The sequence below is a fragment of the Elephantulus edwardii genome, unplaced genomic scaffold (assembly GCF_000299155.1).
Source record: "Elephantulus edwardii isolate Elephantulus edwardi_28Jun2011 unplaced genomic scaffold, EleEdw1.0 scaffold00007, whole genome shotgun sequence".
Classification (NCBI taxonomy): domain Eukaryota; kingdom Metazoa; phylum Chordata; class Mammalia; order Macroscelidea; family Macroscelididae; genus Elephantulus; species Elephantulus edwardii.
Window position 1 is genome coordinate 18,439,527 of NW_006399757.1, and position 24,769 is coordinate 18,464,295.

General features: G+C 36.9%; 1 protein-coding gene across 4 annotated transcripts in view; it reads left to right on the forward strand.

Moving 5' to 3' along the window:
* Nucleotides 1–7,021: 7,021 nt before the first annotated feature.
* The window catches only part of HDAC9 (histone deacetylase 9), a 248,880-nt gene continuing 231,132 nt past the window's right edge, over nt 7,022–24,769 (forward strand). For 2 of the 4 annotated variants that reach the window (XM_006880274.1, XM_006880277.1), the window contains exon 1: nt 7,535–7,592. In XM_006880274.1, the coding sequence (XP_006880336.1) occupies nt 7,580–7,592 (13 nt within the window). In that variant the 5' untranslated portion in view covers nt 7,535–7,579. Of the gene's footprint in view, nt 7,291–7,486; nt 7,593–24,769 lie in introns of those variants that run through there. The other 2 variants (XM_006880272.1, XM_006880271.1) reach the window with 2 other exon arrangements.

The window sequence follows — 24,769 nt, forward strand, 5'->3', positions numbered from 1 at the left end:
CTTCCTCTCCTTTACTGACCTTCCACCTAGCATAATTACTCTTTCTGAGAAATAGTTCCTTCTAGCAAGATGCCTAAAGTGTGAGGTGAAGCTTCCCAAACCTTGTCTCTAAGGAGCACTCTAGCTACACCTTCTCCAAGACATACCTGCTTATTCTCTTGGTAGTCCATGGGATAGTCAATATTTTTTTCCAGAACCACAGGTGATAGGCCTTGTTTCTTCTTCTGTCATCTTTATTCTTTCTCCAGGTCTCAGACTCATGGCAAATTATTGAAAAGACCATAGCTTGAATCAGATGCACCATTTTCATACTGACATCATTGGTCCTCAGTTTTGGAGAAGTCTCAGATAGCAGACTTTCCTAATGCAATATGTATTTTTATCTCTTGCCAAAGGTGTTGATGGTGGACCAAGTAATAGGAAGTCTAGGGAAATTTAATCTTTTCTCCATCTATCATGGTATTACCTATCTGCCCAGTGATAAGTATCTTATTCTTGATGTTGAGATGTAATTCATATTGAAGGCTGAAGTCTTTGATCTTCAGCAGCATGTGTTTCAAATCCCCCACTTGCAACAAGTAAGGTTGTGTCATCTTTATAACACACATTGTTGATGCATCTTCCTCCTATCCTGATGCCACATTTTTCTTTACTGAGTCCAGTTTCACAAATTATTTGCTCAGCTTACAGATTGAATAGATATGGAGAAAAGCTACATCCTTGAAGCATACTCATTTTGCTTTTAAACTGTGCAATGTTGTCTTGCTCTATTCAGACAACAATTTCTTGGTCCAAGTTTCATATGGTATAAGTTTCATATTAAATACAAGTTTTAAATGTTCTGGGATTCCCATTCTTAAAAATATTTATTATGATCTACACAGTCAAATGCCTTTTCATAGTCAATAAAACACAAACAAATGTTCTTCTGGTTCTGCCAAAATCCATTTGATATTGGTAGTGATATCCCAAGTACTACAGTCTCTTGTAAATTCAGCTTTAACTTCTGACAGTTTTCTGTCAAGTACATTTCCAACAGTTTTTGAATCATCCCCAGCAATACTTTGCTTGGTGATATTAATGCTATGATTAGATAACTTCCACAATCTCTTGGATAACCTTTCTTGGGAATGAAGACAGATACGGATCTCTTCCAGTCAGTTGGCCAGGTACCTGTCTTCCAAATTTCCTGGCACAGATTGGAAAGCATGTCCAGGACTACATCTATTGTTTAAAACATGTCACTTGGTGTTCCATTGATTTCTGGGTTCTTAATTCATGTCAATGCCTTCTGTGCAGCTTGACTTTATTACTTCATTACCATTGGCTGTTGACCATGTGCTACTTGCCTGAAATATTTCAGAGTCGACCAATTCTATTTTGCACACTGATGCTATGTATTCCCTCCATATTTGTTTGATGCTTCCTGGATCATTCAAAATTCTGTCATTACGCCTCTCAGTGCTGCAGCTCAAGGCTTGAATTTGTTTTCCAGTTCTCTCAGCTTGGGAAATGCTAATCCTTCAATTTTTTATTCTCCAACTCCATCTCTTTACACATACCATTATATAATTTTTACATCTGGCAGCCTAGTGATAAGAAGTTATGATGCAATCCCGAAGGCACTCAGTTAGAATTCACCAGTTACTCTGTGGGAGAAGGATGGGAAGTCTCCTCCTGTGATTAACTGCCTCTGAAGACCTGCTGAAGGGTCAGCTATGTATCTGTTCCGACTTGACAGTACTCAATAACAACAATAAATATAAAAAAGATAATTAACTTTTACTGTGACTAGCTCAGATAATTAAATGTATCATTTTTAGTAAAGGACAAGATGTTAGAATGAAATAACATTGAGTCTAACTCAAAATATTGGATTTATCATGTGTTTTTTAAAAACAAACAAACTTATATGTTTATTGTTGTTGTTATCAGTTGTTGAGTCACATCGGACTCATACAGACACAGTGTACCTTAGCTCTGAACTCTGCCCTATTCTGTGGCAATCTCATGGTCTCTGATATACTTAAACCCATAAATCCAGTTACTGAGTCAATCCATCTGATCTTGACTCTTCCTCTCCTGTGCTGTCCCCCCCCCTTTCCAAGAATAATGTCCTTCTCCAATAAGTGGTCCCTCCTGGCTATGCACCCAAAGTATATGAGATGGAGCTTCAAATCTTTGCCTCCAAGCAGCAGCTTGGTTTCACCCTCTCCAAGACAGACCTGTTTGTTCTCCTGGCAGCCCTTGATATGTTCAACACTCTTCTTTAGCACCACAATTCAAAGATATTAATTCTTCTTCTATAATCCTTAGTTATTTTCCAGTTCTCTGATTCATAGCAAGTAATTACAAAGACCATGGCCTGTATCAGGAGCATCTTAGTTTCCAGAGTGACATAGTTGCTTTTCAGAAATATAGAGAGGTCTCTGATAGCAGACTTTCCCAACGCAATTTGTCTTTAGGTTTCCTGAGTGCTGGTGCCGAGAATGTTGATTGTGGAAACAAGAAAGTTGAAGTTGTTAACTATCTCTGCCTTTTCTCTATCATGAAGCTGCCACTTGGCCTAGTGGTAAGAATTTTATCATCTTGATATTGAGCTTTAATACATATTGAAGACTACAATCCTTTTCAGTAAACACTTCAGGTCCTCCTCAGTTTTGCCAAACAAGATTGTGTCATCTGCGTAGTGCAAGTTGTTGTTGAGTCCTCTTGCTATCTTGATGTCATATTCTTCCTCATAAAGTCCAGCCTCCCCAGTGATCTGTTCAGCATAGAAATTGAAAAGGTGTGGAGACTGGAAACATCCCTGATGCACTCCTTTCCTCATTTTGGACCAAGTAGTGTTTCCTTGCTCTTTTCTGACAACTGCTTCCTGGTCTGAGTATGAGCACAGTCAAGTGCTCTGGGATTTCCATTCTTCTCAAGATTAGCCACAGTTTGTTGTGATCCACACAAATGTCTTCACATAGTCAATGAAACACAGATAGACATTTCTCTGGTACTCTGCCTTCAGCCAAGATCTACCTGACATGGGCGATTAATGTTCCTGGTGCCAAGGCCTCTTCTAAATCTAGCTTGTATTTCTGGTAGTTCTCTGTCGATGGTAGATCCAGTCATATTTGGATGATCTTCAGCAGGATTTTTCTTGTGTTTGATGTTAGAGATATTGTTCGACAGTTCCCACATTCTGTTGGGTCACCTTTTTTTTTTTAAAAAAAAGGGTAATAAATATGGGTCTCTTCCAATCAGTTGGTCAGGTAGTTGTTCTCCCAATTTCTTGGTGCCCTTTGAAATCTTTTGTTCGGCTTCTTAACTACCTGCTTTCTTCTCTTTGCTTTGGCCTATCTACAAACTGCTATAGTATTCAGAGTCTCTTCTGCCATCCATCTTAGTCTTTTCTTCCTCCTCTGTCTTTGTAATGACTGTTTGCATTCTTTGGAAAGGGAAACCATTATATTGCTACATATTTATTTTTTAATGTTTTTCCAGTGCTATTACTTGTCTCTGAAAACTCGCAAAAGGTTCAGTTTTGGATTGGTTCTGACTTGACGGTACACAACAACAACAATAACACTTAAATAATGTAATACACAGTCAGAAGACTTATAAAAACTTAGACATTGGTACTGAAGTACTTGGACATAAGTGTTAAGGAGACATCTAAGTGAAATGACAAGACAATTTATAAAGATGATCTGTTATAAACTAGTCTAGTGAATGGCATCTGGGCCTTAAAAGCCTGTGAATGACCACTTAAGAAACAAAGGAGAGCAAAGAAAATCGAATACCTAAGAATGTATTTAGTGAAAAGGACTAATGGTCCCATGAACCACCTGCACCTCCAGTCTGAGACCAGAAGACCTACCTGATGTTTGGTTACCACTGACCACTCTGACCAGGACTAATGAAGAAATTAATTCTTTCTTTTGTTATGGTACTCATTTTAGTTGGGATCTTCTAGGATTACACTGTTGTTGTTGTAGTTGTTGTTAGGTGCCATTGAGTATGACTCATAGAGACCCTATAAACAACTGGCCTGAACCCTGTCCTATCGACCATGCCCATCATCTCTGATAAGCTTGAGCCCATTATGCAGTCACCATGTAAATCCATCCTGCTGGAGGGTCTGTTCTCTTTTGCTGACCCTCCATATTTCCAAGCATGGTGTCCCTCTCCAAAGGATAGCCTCTCCTCGCAACATGTCCTAGAAGATCTCAATTAGAATGAGTTTTTAAAAGTATAGAATTAATTCACATATTTAAAAAAACACAGTAACAGTGGGAAAAAAGATGCAGATTTACTGTAGGAAAATATTAGGTGACTATTGTCTTGAGAAAACTTTTCACTTGAAACAGGATATTCTTGGAGAACACCTTCCAGCCAAATGAATAACCATATATATCTTGGAGAAGGTGCTGAGTGCTTCTTGAGAGCAAAGATGATAAAAATTTGGTCTCACATACTTTGGACATGTTATGAAGAGAGGCTGTTCCTTGGAGAGGGAACTCACACTTGGAAAGGTTGAGGGTCAGTGAAAGAAAGGAAGACCTCAACCAGATGGATTAACACAGTGACTACTGACATGGGCTCACATACATCAGAAGTGATAGGTCAAGAGTTTATATTTCTAATTCATAGGGTCATTATGGGTTGTACTTGACGCCATCCAACAAAAACTACAAGACAAGCAGTAGCACTGGCTAAAGAATGTTCTCCTCAGAACATTTTCCTCAATTATTTGAGACCAAAAGGGTAACATGTGCCGTAAAACAAAGATGAAAAGACAGAGAAGGATAGGAAAGTAAGACAAATGGGAAATAGAAACAGAGGAAATAGGGTCTCCTTACATACTAGAGGGATTGTAATCAATGTCACAGAACGGCTTGTATATGAAGTAGTGGTTGGAAAACCAAAGTGCTTTGTAAACTTGCATCTAAAGCACAGTAAAACAAAATTAAATAAAACAAAGGACAGTTGTTTTTTAATATCTAAAGCACAGTAAAACAAAATTAAATAAAACAAAGGACAGTTGTTTTTTAATATGATAAAAGCATCGTTCTCAAAGGAATTATCAGGTACACAATTATTTTGGGTCCTTAAATGTGCACGTAGGTATCTTGACTGAAAATTTACTTCTAATATCAGATGGAATAAATACTATGATAGGATTAGAAAATTGGTTGGTTTGTTTTGTTTTTGGTTTAGCCTGAAGTATGTTTAGTTGGGGATCTTTTAAAAAAAATAACTTATCAATCCCAATATATGTGTAACCTTTTGATTCAAATATAATTTCTCATAGACGATTCATTAGTGTTTAATCTCTTTAAAAATGGGAATACATCAATAGTTTCTTTCATCAGTGGTATATCTGGCTGGTGATTTAATGTTGTTCCTCCTTTTACCCCAAACTTCCTCTCTATTGTTCTCTTCCATCTGCGCTATAAGGAGGTTGACTAAGACCCTCCAGAGAACCTTCAAACAGGCTCTTTCTTCTCTTTTGTTCTCTATTGCTATTGATAGTTTTGGAATTATATTTTCATCCTTGTTGTAGTCCATAGGCTGTTGTGCTGCTAACTCAAAGGCATTTCGAATGCACCAGTAGCTTCATGGAAAGAGGTTGGTCAGTCTCCTCTCTTCCAATTTACACCCTCCAAAACCTCCCTAAAAGGTCAGCTGTGAGTTTATTTCCACTAGATGGTAATGAGGTTGCATTTGAGTTTTTCTGATTTTGTTCTGAAAAGGAAGCCAAACTTTGAGGAACAGTGGGCTTGCCTTTGGGCGTGGTTTGTTGCCAGCATTCCTAGTTTGGAGTGTCTGATTCACTTCTCATATAGAAATGATGGTGAACATGTTCCAGAGACTACAGAATTTTACATAAGATAGAGTTCATTTGCTTTAGGTGAATTTCACAGATGTGCTGGTGTGTCAACCTAACCACTTTAAAAATAATTTTTTATATAGAAAAATGAGATCTGTTTTCCAGGTGACCAGTGTAGAATGAAAATACAAGGTTCTCATAGTCATACACTGACTATATTAAATGATCCACAGGTGTCTATTGTCAGACCTCCTTATCCGTTTATAAGAAAGGACAGACATACTTTTCCCCCCTGTTATAGGTAAGGGGAAGTTAGCTGGAAAGACTTAAAGAGACGGCACTTTTCAGGTCTTAAGTATATGTGGCATTTTTGTTGTATTGTTTTCTTTAATTTAGATATGGTAGGAGTTGGATACCATAAGCCTGATAGGCAGTGAGGATTGTGAAGTGGACAAGTGCTTTACATAAACAGAAAAAAAAAGGGGAGGGAAGATAAAATAGCAAACTAGTCTTTATAAACATTTTATTCTAGGGTGTGCTTGTTTTCCAAACTACCTCTACTAAATCTCCTGTCAGTCTTGAAACTAGAAGGCTGAAAAGCTTCTAGCACTACAGCCAACTGCAGTGTAGCCAGAGAAACAGGCAACAAAAATAGAACACCAGGATTGCTGTGCGTGGGTGAGGCAGAAACCACATTATGAGCAAAAGCTTCCAGTATTATTTTAGAACCAATACAGAGCTCTGCACTGCTCTCTCCGCTCTCTTTCTCACTCTTCCAAAAACACATACTACAAAAATAAAACGAAACGAAATGTATGTGCATTTGCCCTCTTGAAATTATGATTCTTAAATTTATTCCCCCCTTACCTTCTTTTCTCTGGAAGCTAATCGCCTGCGTGGAAACTGTATACAGCAATCCTGGAGTAGGAAGGAAAGAGTTAATTGCTTTTAAAACCCAGCAATAGAGAATTATGGTTTGAAAGATAGAGGCTGGACAGCTGGGTTTGCTAGGGTATTTTTAAATGCATTAATGCAGGCTCCAATCACTAGGCCATGCTTGACCTATTTTTGGCTCAGGCCGACCATTGTTCTATTTCTGTGCCTGTGGGCCATGCTGTTGTTGATTCATATGCAAATGGATTATCACTAGCTTTAGCCAACTTGAGCTGAGAGACCAAGAAAGGGGAAAGAGAGAAGCACACACAAACAGATAGGAGGAGGGCACCAGCCAGAGCCACTTGCAGGACTGGGGTTTCTTGCAACAAAACCTTTGCAGCGTGAAGGAAATATAAGCCAGGTTTAATTGGTTTCTATTTCTCGTGGGTAGAGTTAATTTTTTTTCTACTTATTCTGACAAAGAAAGAACCCCAAAGCACATTCCTATTTCACACCTGCTTTTAGTTTCCGGGATAGTCTAAACTCCAGAGAGAGCTGTAGCATCCACTCTGTCCTCTCCGCTTTGTACACAGGTTGGTAATGGAGTGGGTGCCCAGGTCCTTGGAAAAGTGCATGTCCATCTTCACAGAAAAGAAATCATTGTGGAAGTTGCTCCTCTGCGGCTGCTTCTCTTCGGGGAGGAGGGAGGACCAGGGAGTGTAGCTCCTGGGGCCTGTGCACTGAGCAGTGATGAATCTTTCATGTAGCTGAAGTAAGAGTGATTGGAATATGCTGCAGACAATTTACGAGAGTGACTCGTGTTTTTCCTCAGATGGGGTGGCTGGACGAGAGCAGCTCTTGGCTCAGCAAAGAACGCACAGTATGATCAGCTCAGGTAAGACCCACTTCCATGAGCAAGGCTTTTGGTGTTTGAAAGGGGGGCTGGCTTCAGAAATGCAGCTAAGAAAAGCACCTCTCTCTTTAGGAATTGTGGCTTTTTTGTGTTGGTGTTGCTATTTTATTGGTGCGTCTGTAGGGTTTAACTTAGATTCCTTCCATTGCTGTTTCCGTGCACATTCAGAGTCTGTTTAGGGAGGACTGCTTCTGAATGAAATTGCAAACTATTACTTCTGATGAAAGATGAGACAGAGATAAGTAAAATGTAGTTGGGTTTTTTGCCTCACTCTGCAACTGGAAAAGGAATATCTGGGCTGATTGTCAGCGTATTCCAATTAGGACTTTGAAAAATCAGGTAAGTTCATATTGGAGCTCAGATTGCAGCCGCGGGCCAGCATGACGATTTTATATTTATCATGTACTCACAGAAGCACACCTATTTATAGACTTACCTTCTGAACGTGTTTGCTACAGACTTGTGAAGGCACTTTTATTCTTTCCATAATTTGGCTTTCTCCCCCTCTCCTGCAGCCCAGAATTAAACACTTTATGATGAAATAAAATTATTATTAGCAGATGCTTATTTTATTTTTCTTCAAAAACATTTGGGGTGTCTAGCATTGTCAGACAGATGCGGTGGCATAGCACATGTATAAATGTGTTAAAAGCAGGTGCAACATTTTAGAGAATAAGAGTAGCAGACTCCAGTGTGTAGCTTCTGTGTGTACATGCTGTAGGAAACATGATGGGAGATGAAGCTTGACAATTTTGTCAGTTTATATTTGTTAAGAAGTGTACACTCTCAGTTGCTTGCTATTATTACTTTTTCTGTTTACTTTCTGTAGCTAGTTCAGAAAGCACTGGGGACTTTCTGTGTTTGTCTTCTTCTGATTGTCTTACTCTAAATTGTCTTAAATTTCTCCTTCAGATCTGTGTTGTTCCCATGTGGATTTAATCATAATGCCAAAAATTATACATGACCACCTTTATGTCCACAATAAGAATGCAACATAAAGCTACATTTACTTTGTAAAATGAGGTGTGAAGGAGCCATTCCACAGGTTGGCATGATGGCTTTTTGTTATTGTTACACCTTCCCATCTGTTGATTTGTGCTTAAAGGAAGTTTAGTTAAATCTCAGTGAAGATGATTTTTAGAGCCAATTGTCGATAGAACCTTTTCAGACTAGAATATAAATGTTGTGTACTTTGGAGAATTTAGTGTTGAGCAACAGAAATTCTTAGTGTCTATTTAACAAAATCTCCCAGATTTCGGTGCTGTTTATTATTGTCATAGCTGCAAAGCTGTCAAGAGACTAGGGGCAAGGGTCAGCTGGTATACCTCTCAAGGACCTGGTCACTTGGTTTTACATTCAGTTTTAATATGTGAATAGACTCTTCTAACGTGACTGTTTTAGAAAAAATTTTCTAGTGATTTATGTCTTTAATCTTTATGTCTGTGCTATAGGCTTAATATCTTTGTCTTGTGTTAGAAACAGACCTGAGGCTTCCAACTGGTGATTGCCAACACACAGGCTCACAAGCGGTGTTTGCAAGTGTTTGTTTCTCATCCCCTTCACTAGTCACACAGAAGTTTACTCATTTCTTTGTTGACATTGTTGTTTTTTGCTGACATCTCATGAGTTTTATGCAGTGTAACAATATTTTCAAGGAGGGCAGTACTTGGGATTGCCTATGCTATTGTCAGTTCTAAAGGAAGCAACATTTAATAAACACTAGCCACACTTTCAGCTGCCAACTTAAAGGTCAGTGGTTCAAACCTACCAGCTGCTCCTCAGGAGAAAAATGGGAAATGTCCTGTATATATTTATTACCAGGGAACCTCATGGAAGGTTGCTGTGAGTTAGAGTTCAGTTGATGCCACAGGGTTTGATTTGGTTTATTTCCTGAAAAATAATACAGGTTGACATCAACTCCTAATACTGTATGTACTTCTAAAAAAGCTCTAGATTCTATGTATTTTTAAAATTCAAAACATTGAAACAATTGCATCTTTCCTACTTTGTCATGGAACATTTGATTTTATTTATTAAAATATATCTGTAAATTCATTCACTAAGTTTTTGTGTGTATCTCCCGGTGGGTCTGTCTCTCATACATGGAATCACAGAATGATACAGTTTTCATTCATGGTGTTCCCCAGTGGGGAATAGCCATTTTTCTGCATATAGTCAATTTCTCCAGCAACTTTAACAGGCAGCAAAGTTGGTTGCCATTCCTGTAGGGGGCAGGGGCGAGGGGAACATGTTGATGCTGGAAACCATCATCTGTGGGTTGTTCTTGGAGTTAATGACCACCATAGGGATGTCTTACCTTAATAGCTGAAAATCTTATTAAGCCTTATTTTGGACCAGTGGTTGCAGTGTGATTGACAGATTGAGAAGTAGAAAGGGTATTCTCGTCTAAAAATGATGACAGAGAGAGAGAGAGACAGAGACAGAGACAGATAGAGATAGATATAGATATATTATATGGCAGCTATGCAGTGAGGTTGGAAGAGCACTGTGCTGAGAGTCAGAAGTCCTGTTTACTGGCAGCAGTTCTGGTGCTAATCAGCTGTGTGATCAGTTTCTCCATCTTCAGAATGAATTATGATACTCACTGACTACTTGACTTTTTAAAAAAAGGTGCAAATATAACAAAATGTCTTTAAAGCATACACTCACTGTTACCATTGCTATTACCATGGATTAAATCTGGGGTTTGAAATCTCCAATGCTGTGTTCTATCTTTTTGTACAAACCAAATTAATTAAGTTGTATGTCATTGGGGGAAACTCTATTTTGTTCTGGTAATCAGTTTTCTTTAGTTATAAACCACCCGGCTCCTTGTTTAGGTTGAGCTGAAAGCAATCAAGTGCATTCAATATGACTTCTTTTGCAAGTTCTGACTATAAAACAGAGTTGCTGGTATACATGTGTTCTATAAAGTATCCTAATTATCAAAGGCAAAATAAAAAAAAAAAACCTGTATAATACTAGATAGATGTAGGAAAATACTAGTGGCATTTTTTAGATTACTTTTAAAGTTTGTTTGATTTTACTATCAGTTGCTTTCATGTTCATATATATAACTATAATTCTACTAGATGCTATTGGATTAAACAGAAGATTTTTATTATTCAGTTCTTTTTATATACTATTTGATTGCAAGCATTTTTGTATGGTTTCTTTCTTTCGGTCTTTTAAGATTTATTTCCTAATTTTGGTCTAATTAAATTAGCTAGACAGGTTAGGTAGAACTAGGTTCTAGCATGGAGTAGATTGATGTCTTGGTTAAAAATCCCCATATTAAATCTTAGAATTTAGTATGACCGACATATTTTGTCAAGTCAGTCTCCCCGTTTATGGCTTGCTTGAATCAATATGAATCATGACTGTGGCTGAAACTTAAGTTTGCACAAATGTTCCCTCAGATCTCTGAGGAAGAGGAATTAGCAGTGTGAGGGGCATTCTTCTGTGGCCAGGCATGTTCTTAATAGGTTGGAGAGCAGAGCTGCATACTGGAGCACCCCATTATGAGGAATTGTAGAGCATGAACAACATGGATGTGAAATGCATTTATTATAAGAAAATTTCATTTCACAATGAATTTCTACTGTGGAATAATATATATATAGTCTAATTCGTCAATTTCTTTCATATAAAGTGTACCTGAATGCCTTCTGAACACTTTTTTTGGTGTGTTGTGTCAAGAGGAGGGAAACATTTTAGATTCAATTGTCATTTGTGTCTGCTTGAAAAGCGGAATCTAATTATGAAAATGTAAGTCTGTGAAATGCTCCTGTCATGTCAAGAATCACTTCTGGTATGCCCTGTAATTACTGTTTTGCTGTTGTCTAACTTAGGTTATCTTTACTTCCAAACCTGTTATCAGTTGGAATATCTGCTAGGTAGCAGTCAAGAAACGCATTATAAATAGACTCATTGAATATGCCAACCAGAATGATTATTTTAGAGTCCTGTGAATGATATAAGTGACATAATTGGTATCATATCCATTAAGTAAGAATATAGAGTAAGCTTCTACTAGGACTGAAATCAACAAAAATTTTTAATTAAAAAGTTGTTATAAGTTGTGGTTCAGATCTGTGAGGTAAGGGATAAAAAATGCACCAAATAGTATCTCATCATAGTTAATGAAGTGAGCCAAAAACAGTATAAGGTTGCAAAAAACATACAACTACCCTTCAATATTCAATACTATCTGAGGAAAGGAAATTATAAGAGCCAATACATCATAAGATAGAAACTAATAATTGTCAAGGGGAAATTGGTGATGGGAGTCTCTGACCCAAGCAGAGACTTACCTGGCCTAGTCTGATGGACTTCCTTAGATTTTACTGTGGGGCTTCTGACTAATTTTCAGATCTGGAAAGAACCAAGCTGAGTTGTTATCTTTGACTTATTTTTTTCTTTTTAAATTGAGATTTTAATGAAGGTTTATAGAGAACTTGGAGTTCCATTCATTCATTGTTGCACATTTTTCTCCCTGCCCTCCCATCCCATTCACTATTCTCTTTGAAAAAAAACTCTTTTTTTTTGGTGTACATCCTCCCCCAGTCTACTTTACTATGCAGCTCTTTTTTTTTTCTGCACTGTTGTCATGCAAATAATACATAATCATATGCTCCTTTTAAGCAGTTCAATTCTTTATCTGCTTCAATGCAGTGTTTATTATTTATCCTCTTTTTTCATAGTTATCCCCCAGCCCCCTTGTCAGTCCTATTTTATAATAGTGGTACTATGCAGTATTTGTCCTTTGTGACTGACATATTTCACTCAGCATAATGTCCTCCAGGGTCACCCATTTTGTATAATATTGCATGAGTTCCTTGTTGTTCAATGCAGCATAGTATTCCACTGTGTGAATATGCCACAGTTTCTCTATTCATTCATTCGTTGATAGGCACTTGGGTTCTTTCCATCTCTGCTATTGTGAACAATGCAGCAATAAACATGGGTGTGTATTATCGTTGGCTTTTTAAACAATTTATTTTGTTCTTATTGTTTTGCCTTATGACTAAGGAATAATAAAATGATGCAAGATAAATGGAGGGAATCAGTGTTTATTAGGAAAATGATCCACAGTATTTTCTGATAGGATAACTTTCCCTTAAGTGAAGAACTTTGAATGAAATTGCAAAATAATTAGTATTACAAAGAGTACCAAAGGAATGTCTATCTGTTCTTCATTGACTATGGAAAGGCATTTGACTATTTGGATCACAACATATTGTGGCTAACCTTGAGGAGAATGGGAATCCCAGAATACTTGATGGTGCCCATGAACAACCTATACTTGGACCATGAAGCAGTTCTTAGAACAGACAAAGAAAATACTGTATGGTTCAAAATCAGGAAAGAAGTGTGTCAGGGATGTGTCATGTCTCCATAACTTATCATTCTGTATGCAGAACAGAAAATGTGGGAGGCTGGGCTTTATGAGGAGGAATGTGGCATCAGGATTGGAGGAAGACTCATAAACAACCTACGTTATGCAGATGACACAACCTTGCTTGCTGAACTGAGGAGAACCTGAAGTGCTTGCTGCAGAAGGTCAGGACTGTAGTTCCTCAATAGGGATTGAAGCTCAATATCAAGAAGACAAAGATTCTCACCACTGGGCCAATTGGCAGCACCATGATGGATGGAGAAGAGATTGAAGTTGTTAACAATTACAGCTTGCTCTATTCCACAATCAACACTCATAGCACCAGCAGTCAGGAATTCAAAAGATAAATGGCACTGAGAGAATCTACTGTCAGGGACCTCTCCAGAATACTGAGAAGTAACGATGTCAGTCTAGAGACTAAGGTGTGCCTGATCCAGGCCATGGTCTTTGGAATTACTTGTTATGCGTCAGACAGCTGGACAATGAATAAGAATCAATGCCTTCAAATTGTGGTGCTGGAGAACATGGTCTTGAACATACCATGGGCCACCAGAAAAACCCAAATAGATCTGTCTTGGAGAGGATGAAACCAAGTTTCTCCTTGGAGGCTAGGATTTTGAAACTCTGTCTCACATACATTGGGCATATGGCCAGAAGGGACTGATCCTTTGAGAAGGACATCATTCTCAGAAGGGCGGAGGGACAGTGCAGGAGAGGAAGACCCTGGATGAGATGAATGGATATAGTTACTTGGCAGTGAGGGTTGGTGTGTCAGAATCAGTCAGACTGGCTCAGGACAGAGCAGGCTTCAGAACTCTGTACATAGGGTCTCTGTGAGTCACAGGAGACTTGACAACATATAATGACAACAAAAAATTTTTTTCAACCCTGAATACACTTTGCTGTCCTTCCCAAAGTCTTGGTATAAAATTGAACAGATGATGCATTGCCAAGATTCATATGTTCCAATTTGTTTATTTACTATACAATTTCCAGGAGATAGGTATAAAGTATATTAAAAAAGGAGAGTCTTTTTTGCTGTTGTTATTCACACAAATTCAAATTACAATTATTAATTATCTCTTTACCTCCCCTTAATCCTTCCGAATACAAAAACAAGGTTAGACTATAGTTTCCTCAGCCCTCCAACTCAGAGAGTCAAACACAGTGATATATTATATGAACAACTGGTCAGAGCTGCCAAGTATGAGTAAAATAAAACAAAAGCGCTTGACACTTTAGAAAAACATTATAGGGTAGGATTATTAATAGATAGAAAGGAAAATAGGGAATCATTTAAACAAAAACCAGAAATTCTACTTAGAGGAATACATCAACTCTTTGAACACATGAGATTGTCTAGTAGTTAGTTGCTTTCCACAAGGAGAGGACATTTAGAAGAACTTGAATTCCATAACATAAATACTTTTAGATGCCATGATAAAACAATAACATGAAATGAAAAAGGATAATTTTTTTTATCTGAAGAAACCACTTGAAAATAACAGCCTGATAATTGTGGAACTAAAATTTTTATTAGTAATAGGAGGAAATAGAGTAGATATAACTGACCATCTTTATAAGGAGAAAGGCTTGAGCAGAATGAATGCGAAAGAAAAATTGATAAAGCAATTGAAAGTCTACATGTAGACATGAAAGATTGTCTAACAAACATTTTACTTGACCATTCTCAAGTTGACAGTCCAACGTAATAAAATGGAAGATGATTTTGAGAGATGAGACAAGGTAATTTTACACCAAAAGAAATAGCCACAGTTGAAAGAGCACCCTATATTTTAGGAAAACTTGAAACAGATACTCAACACAGAGCCATATCTTAGTTGAATTCCTGTATTTCAAATGATGAAAAATTTCAGCTTTCAGGCAGTAAAGCAAAATATGTATGGTAGCAGGGGATGCGAGGGAAGGAAATGTATGGGGACCAAGAAAGTCCCAGGCTTACCCATTATTCAGTGCCAGAAGGGAATGAGGACCAATCTCTAAAGTTCTCATGGATCCGCATGATTATGGTCGACCAGTGATTATTATGCTCAGCCAGTCTGTTGAACTACAGAGAAAATAGGTAGAGAATTCAGAAACTTTTAAACTCAAAAGAGGCCTAAGGATGTGGCTTCTGGGATCCTGTTTCTGGAAAGAGTTTGATAGTAAACAGATAATGAAGGGATGGGTCTTAAATCAACAAAATGGGGTAAAAAACCCAAACAAAAAAACAAAACAAAAAAACACAAAAAAAACCAACCTGGAAAAAAACATAGTAAAAGTAATGGAATAAGCACTGGATTCATTTAAATGAAAATTAGATTTTCGTTACAGGACAGTGTGTGAAATAAAATAAGGTAGAGTAAATATATTAATAAAACTTCATGTTAGCCACATGGGTTGATTCTGCCTCATGTGACCTGATGTGTATAATTCTACTCTTGGGACTGCCCTATATGGTTTTCAGAGTTGTGAAGCAGGTCCCCAGTTGGTCTTCTAGGACACTCTGGATGGGTTCTACCTTCCAGTCGTTCAGCTAGTGGTCAAGCACTTAAGCATTCACACTACTCCCAATCTTTATTATTAATAAAAAACAACCCAACAGATATGAGGCACCAGCGAGAGATGAGATAAAAGCATGTAGAAAAGTGCTAATACCCTTGCGTTTTTGAGAAGGGACAGCCTTTCTCTGCTTAAAAGAGACACTGCTCTTTAAAAAAAAACACAAAACTCCAAAGATTATTTTTTTAAAAAATTTTTAACCTTAAAGAAATCATTTTGGGAAAGTATTTCCTATGGTGAGAAAGTTTTTAGTAGGTTTATAAGCGCCTCAATTTCTAGTTTGGTTTTTTGTTTGTTTTTTTCTTTTCTTTTCTTTTTTTATTGTTTTTTTATTATTAAATTTTATTAATTTTAATGAACATTTACAGAGATTTTGGGGTTTCATTCATTCATTGTTGCACTATTTTCTCTACCCTCCTCCCCAGTTGGTTCTTCTTCCCCCCACAATTTCTAGTTTTTAGAACAAAATTACTGTTCCAATTTAGTGGGCTTTTATAAAAATAATAAAATATATGAAATGATCACATTATTGTAAAAGTATCCTTTTTTCTTTTTTTGGTCCATCCACCCTTAGAAGAAATCATTTAGAGAAATTAAGACATTGGGAAAAATTTATACTTTCTTTATACATTATATTACTTTTATAATAGACACATCTTTTTTTACACATATCTTTTTTTAAAAGTGCTTATTACACACTTGTACATAAAAAAAGTCATAATACTCAACTCAAAAATTAACTGCTGTCTAGTAGGAACTAACTCCTGATTGACCTTCCTCAATTGTTTTTGAAAGGCTGTACATTTTGTAGGAGAGATTACTTATCTTTCTTCTGTGGAGATTCTGGTGGATTCAGACTGTCAGAGAACTTTTGGATTAGCTATGGAATGCCCTATATACTAGGTCATCAAAGGCCCCTGTCAAAATATTTGTTGTGTACCATCAAGCATCAAGTTGGAACTGACTTGTACCTGACCCTCTGGTGGATTTTCCAAGTTAATCACCCAGGAAGACATTGCTCATCAGCTGGTGAATCGAACAGCATTTCTTAGGGTATGCAGTGCAGCTAATAACCACTAGACCACCAGAGCTTTCTAACGGTGTTAGAATGATGATGTTATTGTGAAGACTAAGCTATGCCTGATTTAGGCCATGGTCTGTTCAGTCATTTGCTATACATCTAAGAGCTGAACAATGAATACAGATGACAAGAAGAATCAATGCCTTGGAGTTGTGGTGTTGGAGAAGAGCACTGAATATTCAGTGGACTGCCAAAAGAACAAACACATATGTCTTGGAGAAAGTACAGCTAGAGTGCTCCTTTGAGACATGGATGACAAAACTTCGCTTTGGACAAGTTGCTAGGAATTTCTTGGAAGGGGGAAGACCTATTGACAGTGACTGCAGCAATGAGCTCATATCTGTTAGAGATGATGAAGATGGCACAAGATAGGACAGAGTTCAGGTCTCTTGTTCATAGGATCACTATGAGTCATACTCCCTTAACAACACCTGATTTGGCTCGTGCATAACCTATACTTGGACGAGGAAGCAGTCAGTCTTCAGAACAGAACAAGGAAATGCTGCATGATTCAAAATTAGGAAAAGAATGGATCAGGGATGCTTTTTTAATTTATATGCAGAACAGACATTTCGGGAGGCTGGGATTTATGAGAAATATGGTATCAGGATTGAAGAGAGACTTATCAACAACCTGAGTTACGGAGATGACACAACGTTACCTTCTGAAAACGAGGAAAACCTGAAGTGCTTGTTGCAGAAGGTCAATGACCATAGTCTTCAATATGTATTGAAGTCCACCACCAAGAAAACAAAGATTCTCACTGCTGGGCCAATTGATATCACCATGATAGATGGAGAAGAGATTGAGATTGTTAACAGTTTCAGCCTGCTCAGATATATAATCAACAGTTTGGGCACCAGCAGTCAGGAAGTCAAATAGTGAATTGCACTGGGAAAATCGGTTGTCAGGGTCTTCTTCATAGTGCTAAAGAGCAACAGTGTCAGCCTGGAGACTGAGGTGTGCCTGATGCAGGCCATGATCTTTAAGGATCCAAGAGTCCAATGACTACGATTACAGAAGAAGGATTTATACCTTTGAGTTGCAGTGCTGGGCTGTCAAGAGGGTTTGTCCTGAACACAAACGAGTTTGCCCGGGAGAGAGTGAAGCAAGGTTGCTCTGTGGTGGCAAAAATTTGGAAGCTCTGTCTCACATATTTTGGACATATTTCCAGGAGAAACCAGTCCTTGAAGAAGGACATCATGCTTGGAAAGATGAAGGTACTGCACAAAAGGGGAAGACCCTTCACACATTAACTAGGATAATGGGGCTAGGTGCTTTGGAGATGGCAAGACTGGCTCAGCATAGGACAGGGTTCAGAGATATTGTGCATAGGGTCACTATGAGTTACAGGTGAGTTGATGTCACACCACAGCCACCACCACTTGCATATTACCTGTCTTCCCTTGCCACCACAAGGCTAGTTTTTCTAGTGGCCACAAGTTGGTAGCAAAATAGCTCCATTTATTATCAGTTTCTGCACAATTAATCCCAAAGACAAATAAGGGAAACTTTGCTTCCTGTGTCTCCTTTTAAAGGAACAAATCCTTTCCCACAGCTGATTTGCTAGAATAACATTATCCGCTCATGCTTTATCCAATCATTGAAGGGTAGAGAAGGACCACCATGATAGCTCCTTTCATTCCATTCAGAGTGGATATCTGAATTTAATCATTTCAGTTGGAGAGAAGAAAAATCTAGAATAAAGGGTTACTAAGAAACAACAAAAATTAAATTTAATAATGTTGACTGCCTTCAAGTTGAGCATGACTCATAGCGATCCTTTAAACAAAAGGCCTGAAGCACCTCTATAACTATCAACATTTATCAAAGTTCATAGAGTTTCCAAAGGCATTCCCTTTAGCTAAAATTAATATAAATTTTTAGAATGAAATTAACCTAAATATGGATATTAATTAAAATCCTCTAAAATGTATATACTTTATAAAGACAGTAAATAGATTATTTTTAATAGCTTTCAGTTGGATTATTTTGCATCATTTTCATGAAAATAATAAATTCATTTAAATACTAGTCTTCAGTAATTTTTCTTGCAGCTAAATGTAGTTCCAGACTGCTCTAATAAAGAGATTGAGATTTTCTGTAAAGCCTATTAAACATTTAAGTACACATAGTGATTCTGAACAACAAAGGACAGTAGTTTGCAATATTCATCAATACATTATTCTTTTTGGTAGTCTGTTATGTTAAAGATGTTATAGCTGGAAATAATTTATTTAAACTTTCTTTTATGAGTAGAGTGGTTGTTGCTGAGTGCCATCTGGTCAGAACCAACTCATAGCTGCCCCTCCAGTAGGTTTTCAGAGGCAGTAAATTGCACGGAAGGAGTTTGCTCATCCCTCTTCTGTAGAACACCTGGTGGATATGAACCTTGTGACTTTCAGATCCCAGCACAGCTTCTTACCACCTGGCCACTAGAGCTCTCTATGTGTACAGTGGTATGCTATATGCTAAATCTAACATTTGACTGACATTAGATGTCAATCACAGTCAGATTTTCTAATTTATATATAAATTTGAATTAAAGACAGATTTTAGATTAGTACTTGCTAGCTATCTGGGTACTGCCTCTAATTGCAGAAGAAACCCTTCAAGTTATAAATATATTTGTTTACTTATCTTTTTTTTTTTATAAAAGAGGCTGTTCATCAATAAGGCCCGTTGCAGTATGAGCATTTGTCATAAATTTAGGTCTAGTATGGCTTTAATGTTGGTATGAATGATACATAAAATGTTAAGAGAAATTATCTAATAATGCATAAACTGCTTTTACTATATGAAAGAAAGATTAACTTTAAATATTCAGAATTATATTTTTTTGCCAGAGAGTTGCCATAATCTTATGTCATAAGAACATGGAGTTATTTTATCAATGTGGAATGATACATACATGTTCACATTTTCCCCCCTTTAGAATGAGAATACATTGAAAACAACCATATTGTAATAAAATGCTAAGAAAATAATTTTTAAAACAAGCTTTTACAAGACAAAACTTAAAATTATTTTGGCATATGCTTCACATCCGTGGCAAAGTCATGGTCTATCATACTCTTAAAATAAAATTGAAGTGTCAGTTTTTAGCTTGCGATGTTGCTGCCCTTCCTTTTGGCTGGATGCTAAGCCCAGGAGATTGGCAGTTAGAGGTAGAATGAGAACAGACTTTTGTCTACTACTTTGAGGAGAAAATATTTTGTGAAGACTACAAGTTGTTCATGGAAAAGATTGCCTTTCTCCCACAGAACCACTCGTGGATTCGAACTGCTGGACTGGTGCCACTGTTGGGTTAGGAACACAATTCCCTATGGATTAGAATACCAGTGGTGGCGGTTATTATTATGTGTAAAGCTGAAACTGGAATATACCTGAACTTCATAAGGTTTTCAGAAACTGTAAATCACACAAGAAGAAATTGCCTATCTTTATTCCCTGGAGCAGCTTGTCAGCGTGAACCATGTGCTTCAGGGCTGGTAGCACAACTTCTTACCTCTAGGCCCCCAGAGCTCCCTCAAAAAATGTGTTTGAAAAATTATAGGAGAATGACAATAGAGACAAAAAGAGAAAATATTTTCATGTCTACTAATTTGAGGCAATGATTACTCCTTGCTTGAGTCCACAATCAATACCCTTGGTACCAGCATTCAGGAGATTAGGGGAAGTATTGTATTGGGCAGATTCATTAGTAGGGACTTCTCTAAATTTCTGAGGAGCAATGATGTCAGGTCAAAGATTAAGCTGTGTCTGATTCAGGCCATGGTCTTTTCAGTCACTTTCTATGTGTGAGAGGTACACAATGAATAAGTATTGATTGAAGAATTGATGCCTTTGAATTGTGGTTTTCAAGAAGACTACTAAATATCCCCGTGAACTGCCAAAAGAGCAAACATAGGAGTCCTGGGAAAAGTACAGTTAAAGAGCTTCTTGGAGACAAAGATGGAGAAACTCTGTCTCTCCTGCTATTTCTTATAGAGTCATCATGCTTGGAAATGTGGAGGGTCTGTGAAAGACCCACAACAAGATGAATTGACAGTGACTGTAGTGTGGGCTCAAGTGTCCCATAGATCGATGAGGATGGCACAGGATAGGACAGGGTTCCAATCTGTTGTTCATAAAGTCCCTTGGAGTTGTAATCAACTTGATGGCACCTAACAAAAACACCAGCTGATAGAAAATGGAAGTTTAAATCTTCTTCCACCATATTATTGATGCAAAATTAATTTTTCCTTGTTTGCTTTAAGCAAGATCTTTACATTGGTAAGCAGCTTTCACTTTTGTTATCCAGAAACATTATGTTTGGAGTTAATTTAAATTACCTTGGTTCATAATTAGAAAACAGCACATGTTACATTTCATAAAAATATTTAGTTCCATTCTTTAGCATAATGTTAATTTTTCTGTAGTAAAATAAGTGATGAATTATTTGTGCATGGTGCTTTCTAAAATACCCAATAATTAAATCCAACAAAAACCACTTTTAAGGAAGAAAAAAATTTATTAACCGCAAAATTTAACTACTCATTTACCTATGATTAAACTCTTTGCATGCTGATAAGATTGGAAATACCCAGAGCTTTATTTTCCTGCTTCTTAAACACTCATGCTTCACTACTTGAGTTAGAAACTTTTTTAATTAGTAACTTACATTTACCATTGACCTAATTGTAGCCATGTGGATGTCATTTTCAGTCGTTTGATGTACATTTTGGTGGAAGTCTTAAGGCATGCCATTTTCATACTGGGCTTACATATCAAAGAGTCACAGAGTTCTTTCAGATTTTCAAGTTTGAAATGAAGAAAAAAACCTACACAGAAAAATGCACTGAATTTCCATGAAATAGAAATTCCATAGAGATTCTTGCTTTAGAAAAAAAATATGTTTACTCAAAATGTTTTCAAGAAGCCCAATGTTGACTAAACTAGCAAAGCTCTTGGTGCGTTGCTAATTGCTTTATTCTTCATGATTCTTTTAAAATCAGCCTCCAAATAAAATTTAATTTGTGTGTTTTGAATATGTGATTTCATGTTAGAAACTGGACCTGCAAAGTTTAGAAGGATAGTTTATCACCTTGTTTACTCTTTTTCTGCTTCTGCTGTTATTTCACACTCTAAGAATTTAAGTTTTTCATCTTAGTTTAGAAGCTTCGTGGATGAATTTATTTTTTTTCTATTTTTATTATTATCCTTATTTTATTGCTCTAATAATGCTGATATTTTACGAGTTTTCTCTGTAACAGGCATTGATTTATCATTTAATCCCTGCTATAGTTTTTAAATTTTTATGATATTTGCAGCCATATTAGAATTTTACATTTGAACAAACTACTTGTTCAAATGAGAGAAATAATTTGAAGATGGTCACTGTGTTTGGCTAATGAAAGGGTTAGATTTTATGTTTGCATGCCTTTATCACTTCCTCTCAGAGAGAAAAATATTTGGCATAATAAACATTTTTTAAAATGGTATCTGCTTATTGTATAGTTGTGAAGTCAATTATTAGAGCATAATTCTAGACAAGCATCTTAGCCTTGGGAGGCTTACTGGGCAAATATACTGTAAGACCTGGAAAATTTTAGTGCTTAGCAATGAAGTTGGAGACAGTTCCAAGGAACTTGGGGCTAAGAGAATCCATGTACTCAATACCTTTGGTAGATGTTTGTTGGCATTTATTTTATACCTCCCACACCATAAAGTGGGGTTTACCCTACACCAAAAAGGTTCATTGTCACTAAGGTAATTTAACAAAAGATGGCTCTTTATTATATTTGTCAAATATTAGCACATCTAGAGTTGTATTTTTTCATTTAACCAAAATGTTTGACCTATATTAATTTATTCTAAAATGTCTTCTTTAGTCCTTCAATACAAACTCGGATCAATGAAATTTGTGTCTCAGTCAGATTCTAATGAATGTGCAAAAGAAAGACCTGGATAAAAAAAAATAATTGTTGTTGTTGTTGTTGTTGTTGTGTGACGTCAAATCAGAACTGAGCCGTAACTGGCTCTCCAGTGGGTTTTCAGAGGCATAAATTTCATGGGAGGATATGCCCATCCTTATCCTGTGAACCAGCTAGTGGATTTGAACCGTGTACCTTTGGGATTACAGTGCAGCTTCTTACCACAAAACTACCAGAGCTCCCTAAGAAAATTTAGACATTGCTGATTTTAAACAAAAAATGGTTCAGTATAGGATCCAGTTGGACAAATCTGGGAGGCAATGTTTATGGCAATTAAGATGTTGCTACATTTACCTTTATGTTGAGTTAGGTTTCACAGAATGGCTAATGTATGTTCTGTGAGTGACTTGAACATAAATCCACTAATCAGATGCGAATCCAGCTGTGCAAGAGCCAATTTTTTTTTCTACATCAACTAATTTCTAAAATCGTACTTGCTTGTGAGAGTTTTGAGCCATCTTCTGGATCAATACATTGTAAAAGCATTATTGATTATCATGTAAATGTCTAGCTTAATTTGTTGCCTTCTTAGGGTAAAAAGGCTTTCAGAAGATCATTAAATGCATTACTCTCTGCAGATGCCCACATGTCTGTGGCTCGCTTTAGCAGGCTGATTCCTTTGGGTCAGTTATTCTTAGCCTTGGTATTTCTATCTTATGGCATCGCAAGACTAAGATTAGCTTGTTAGGCGTTATCATTATCATGCCATCTGAGTTACCTCCTAATATAACTCTACACTGGAATGATTATTTATAGAAAGAGCATTCTGTCATTTTTCGGTTATTTCTAGTAGTTTAAATAAAGAAGAACAACATTCAAGTGAAACCACAGATTCCTTCCTGCTGCCAAAACAGCATGATAACTGTCTGCTTAAGGGGCAATAATGTTTAAATGTGTGCTTAGGGTAATTGTAGAATTCTTTCTATCACTGCCACCTTGAGACAAAGGGGAGGCCTTTGGATAGCAATATGTGATGCCATGGAAAGGCGAAGAAGTGGCCTTAATGTTTTCTGTCACCGAGCTCACAAGATTCTGGTTGATGATGACAACAAGGGACATGCAGTTTATTTTTAGAAAGTGACATTGCTAAGCTCTCTGTTTAGTGTTAATATGGCTCATAAATTGGGCTCCTTGTCTATTGACCCTGCCAGTGAAAATGCATTACACACACACAAACACGTACATTTTCATTTTGCAAAGATAACCCCAGTATTTAAGACTAATTAGAATGTGATTTCTTTAAGGGGAAAAAAACCCTCTAAATTAAATTTATAAAGAATATATTGTACTCTCTGTAATACTATTAGGATTAAACCTTAGAAGTGGCTTATGACAGGAATTGAATGCTGTATTGTAAACACAGTAACTATCCAGGTTTTCTATAGATACAGCAAAATACATTACAAATGTCTTGTTGATATTTTAATACTTGTAAATAGTATTTTCTGTATTTCAAGCTTTAAGGTTACAATATTTTTAATAAAGCTGTAGCTTTTGTAAATGATATTGTGATTTTAGTATACATTCACTATATATACTATAAAGTATACATACATACAGTATAATGTAATATAACTTTTAAATGAGAAGACATCATAGCATATAAAAAGACAGATGCAAGCCTCTGCTTGTTTCTCAGATACAAGGAAGATTGGATGAACCTAGCAAATTTTATACACAAGAAAATGTACTGTTGCTTATTTGAAAAATAATCTCTGGCCTACTTAAAGAATACACAGAACTTAGTAATATATACCTTACACTAAAATAGGAATTATGATGTTAAAAAATAATATAACATGCATTGCCTCCTATCAAGCTGTAACTGGCTCATAGCTGACACAGAGGCAGTACATTGTAGAGGACATCATCCATTATTTTCTTGTGGAGCAGCTGGTGGATTCCAAGCAAGTGCCTTTGGGTTGGCAACACAACTTCGTACCAGTAAGCTAGCTACTGTTGAGTAAGAATTGACTCAAATCCGACCTTCCAGTCAGTTTTCAGAGGCAGTAAATCATATGAAGAGACGATTGCCCACCTTTCTCTCACAGAGAAGTTCATGAATTCAAACCACATGCCTTCAAGTTGACAATGCAGTCCCTTACGTCTAAGCCAACCGGGTTCATAATATGCTTTGGAATAA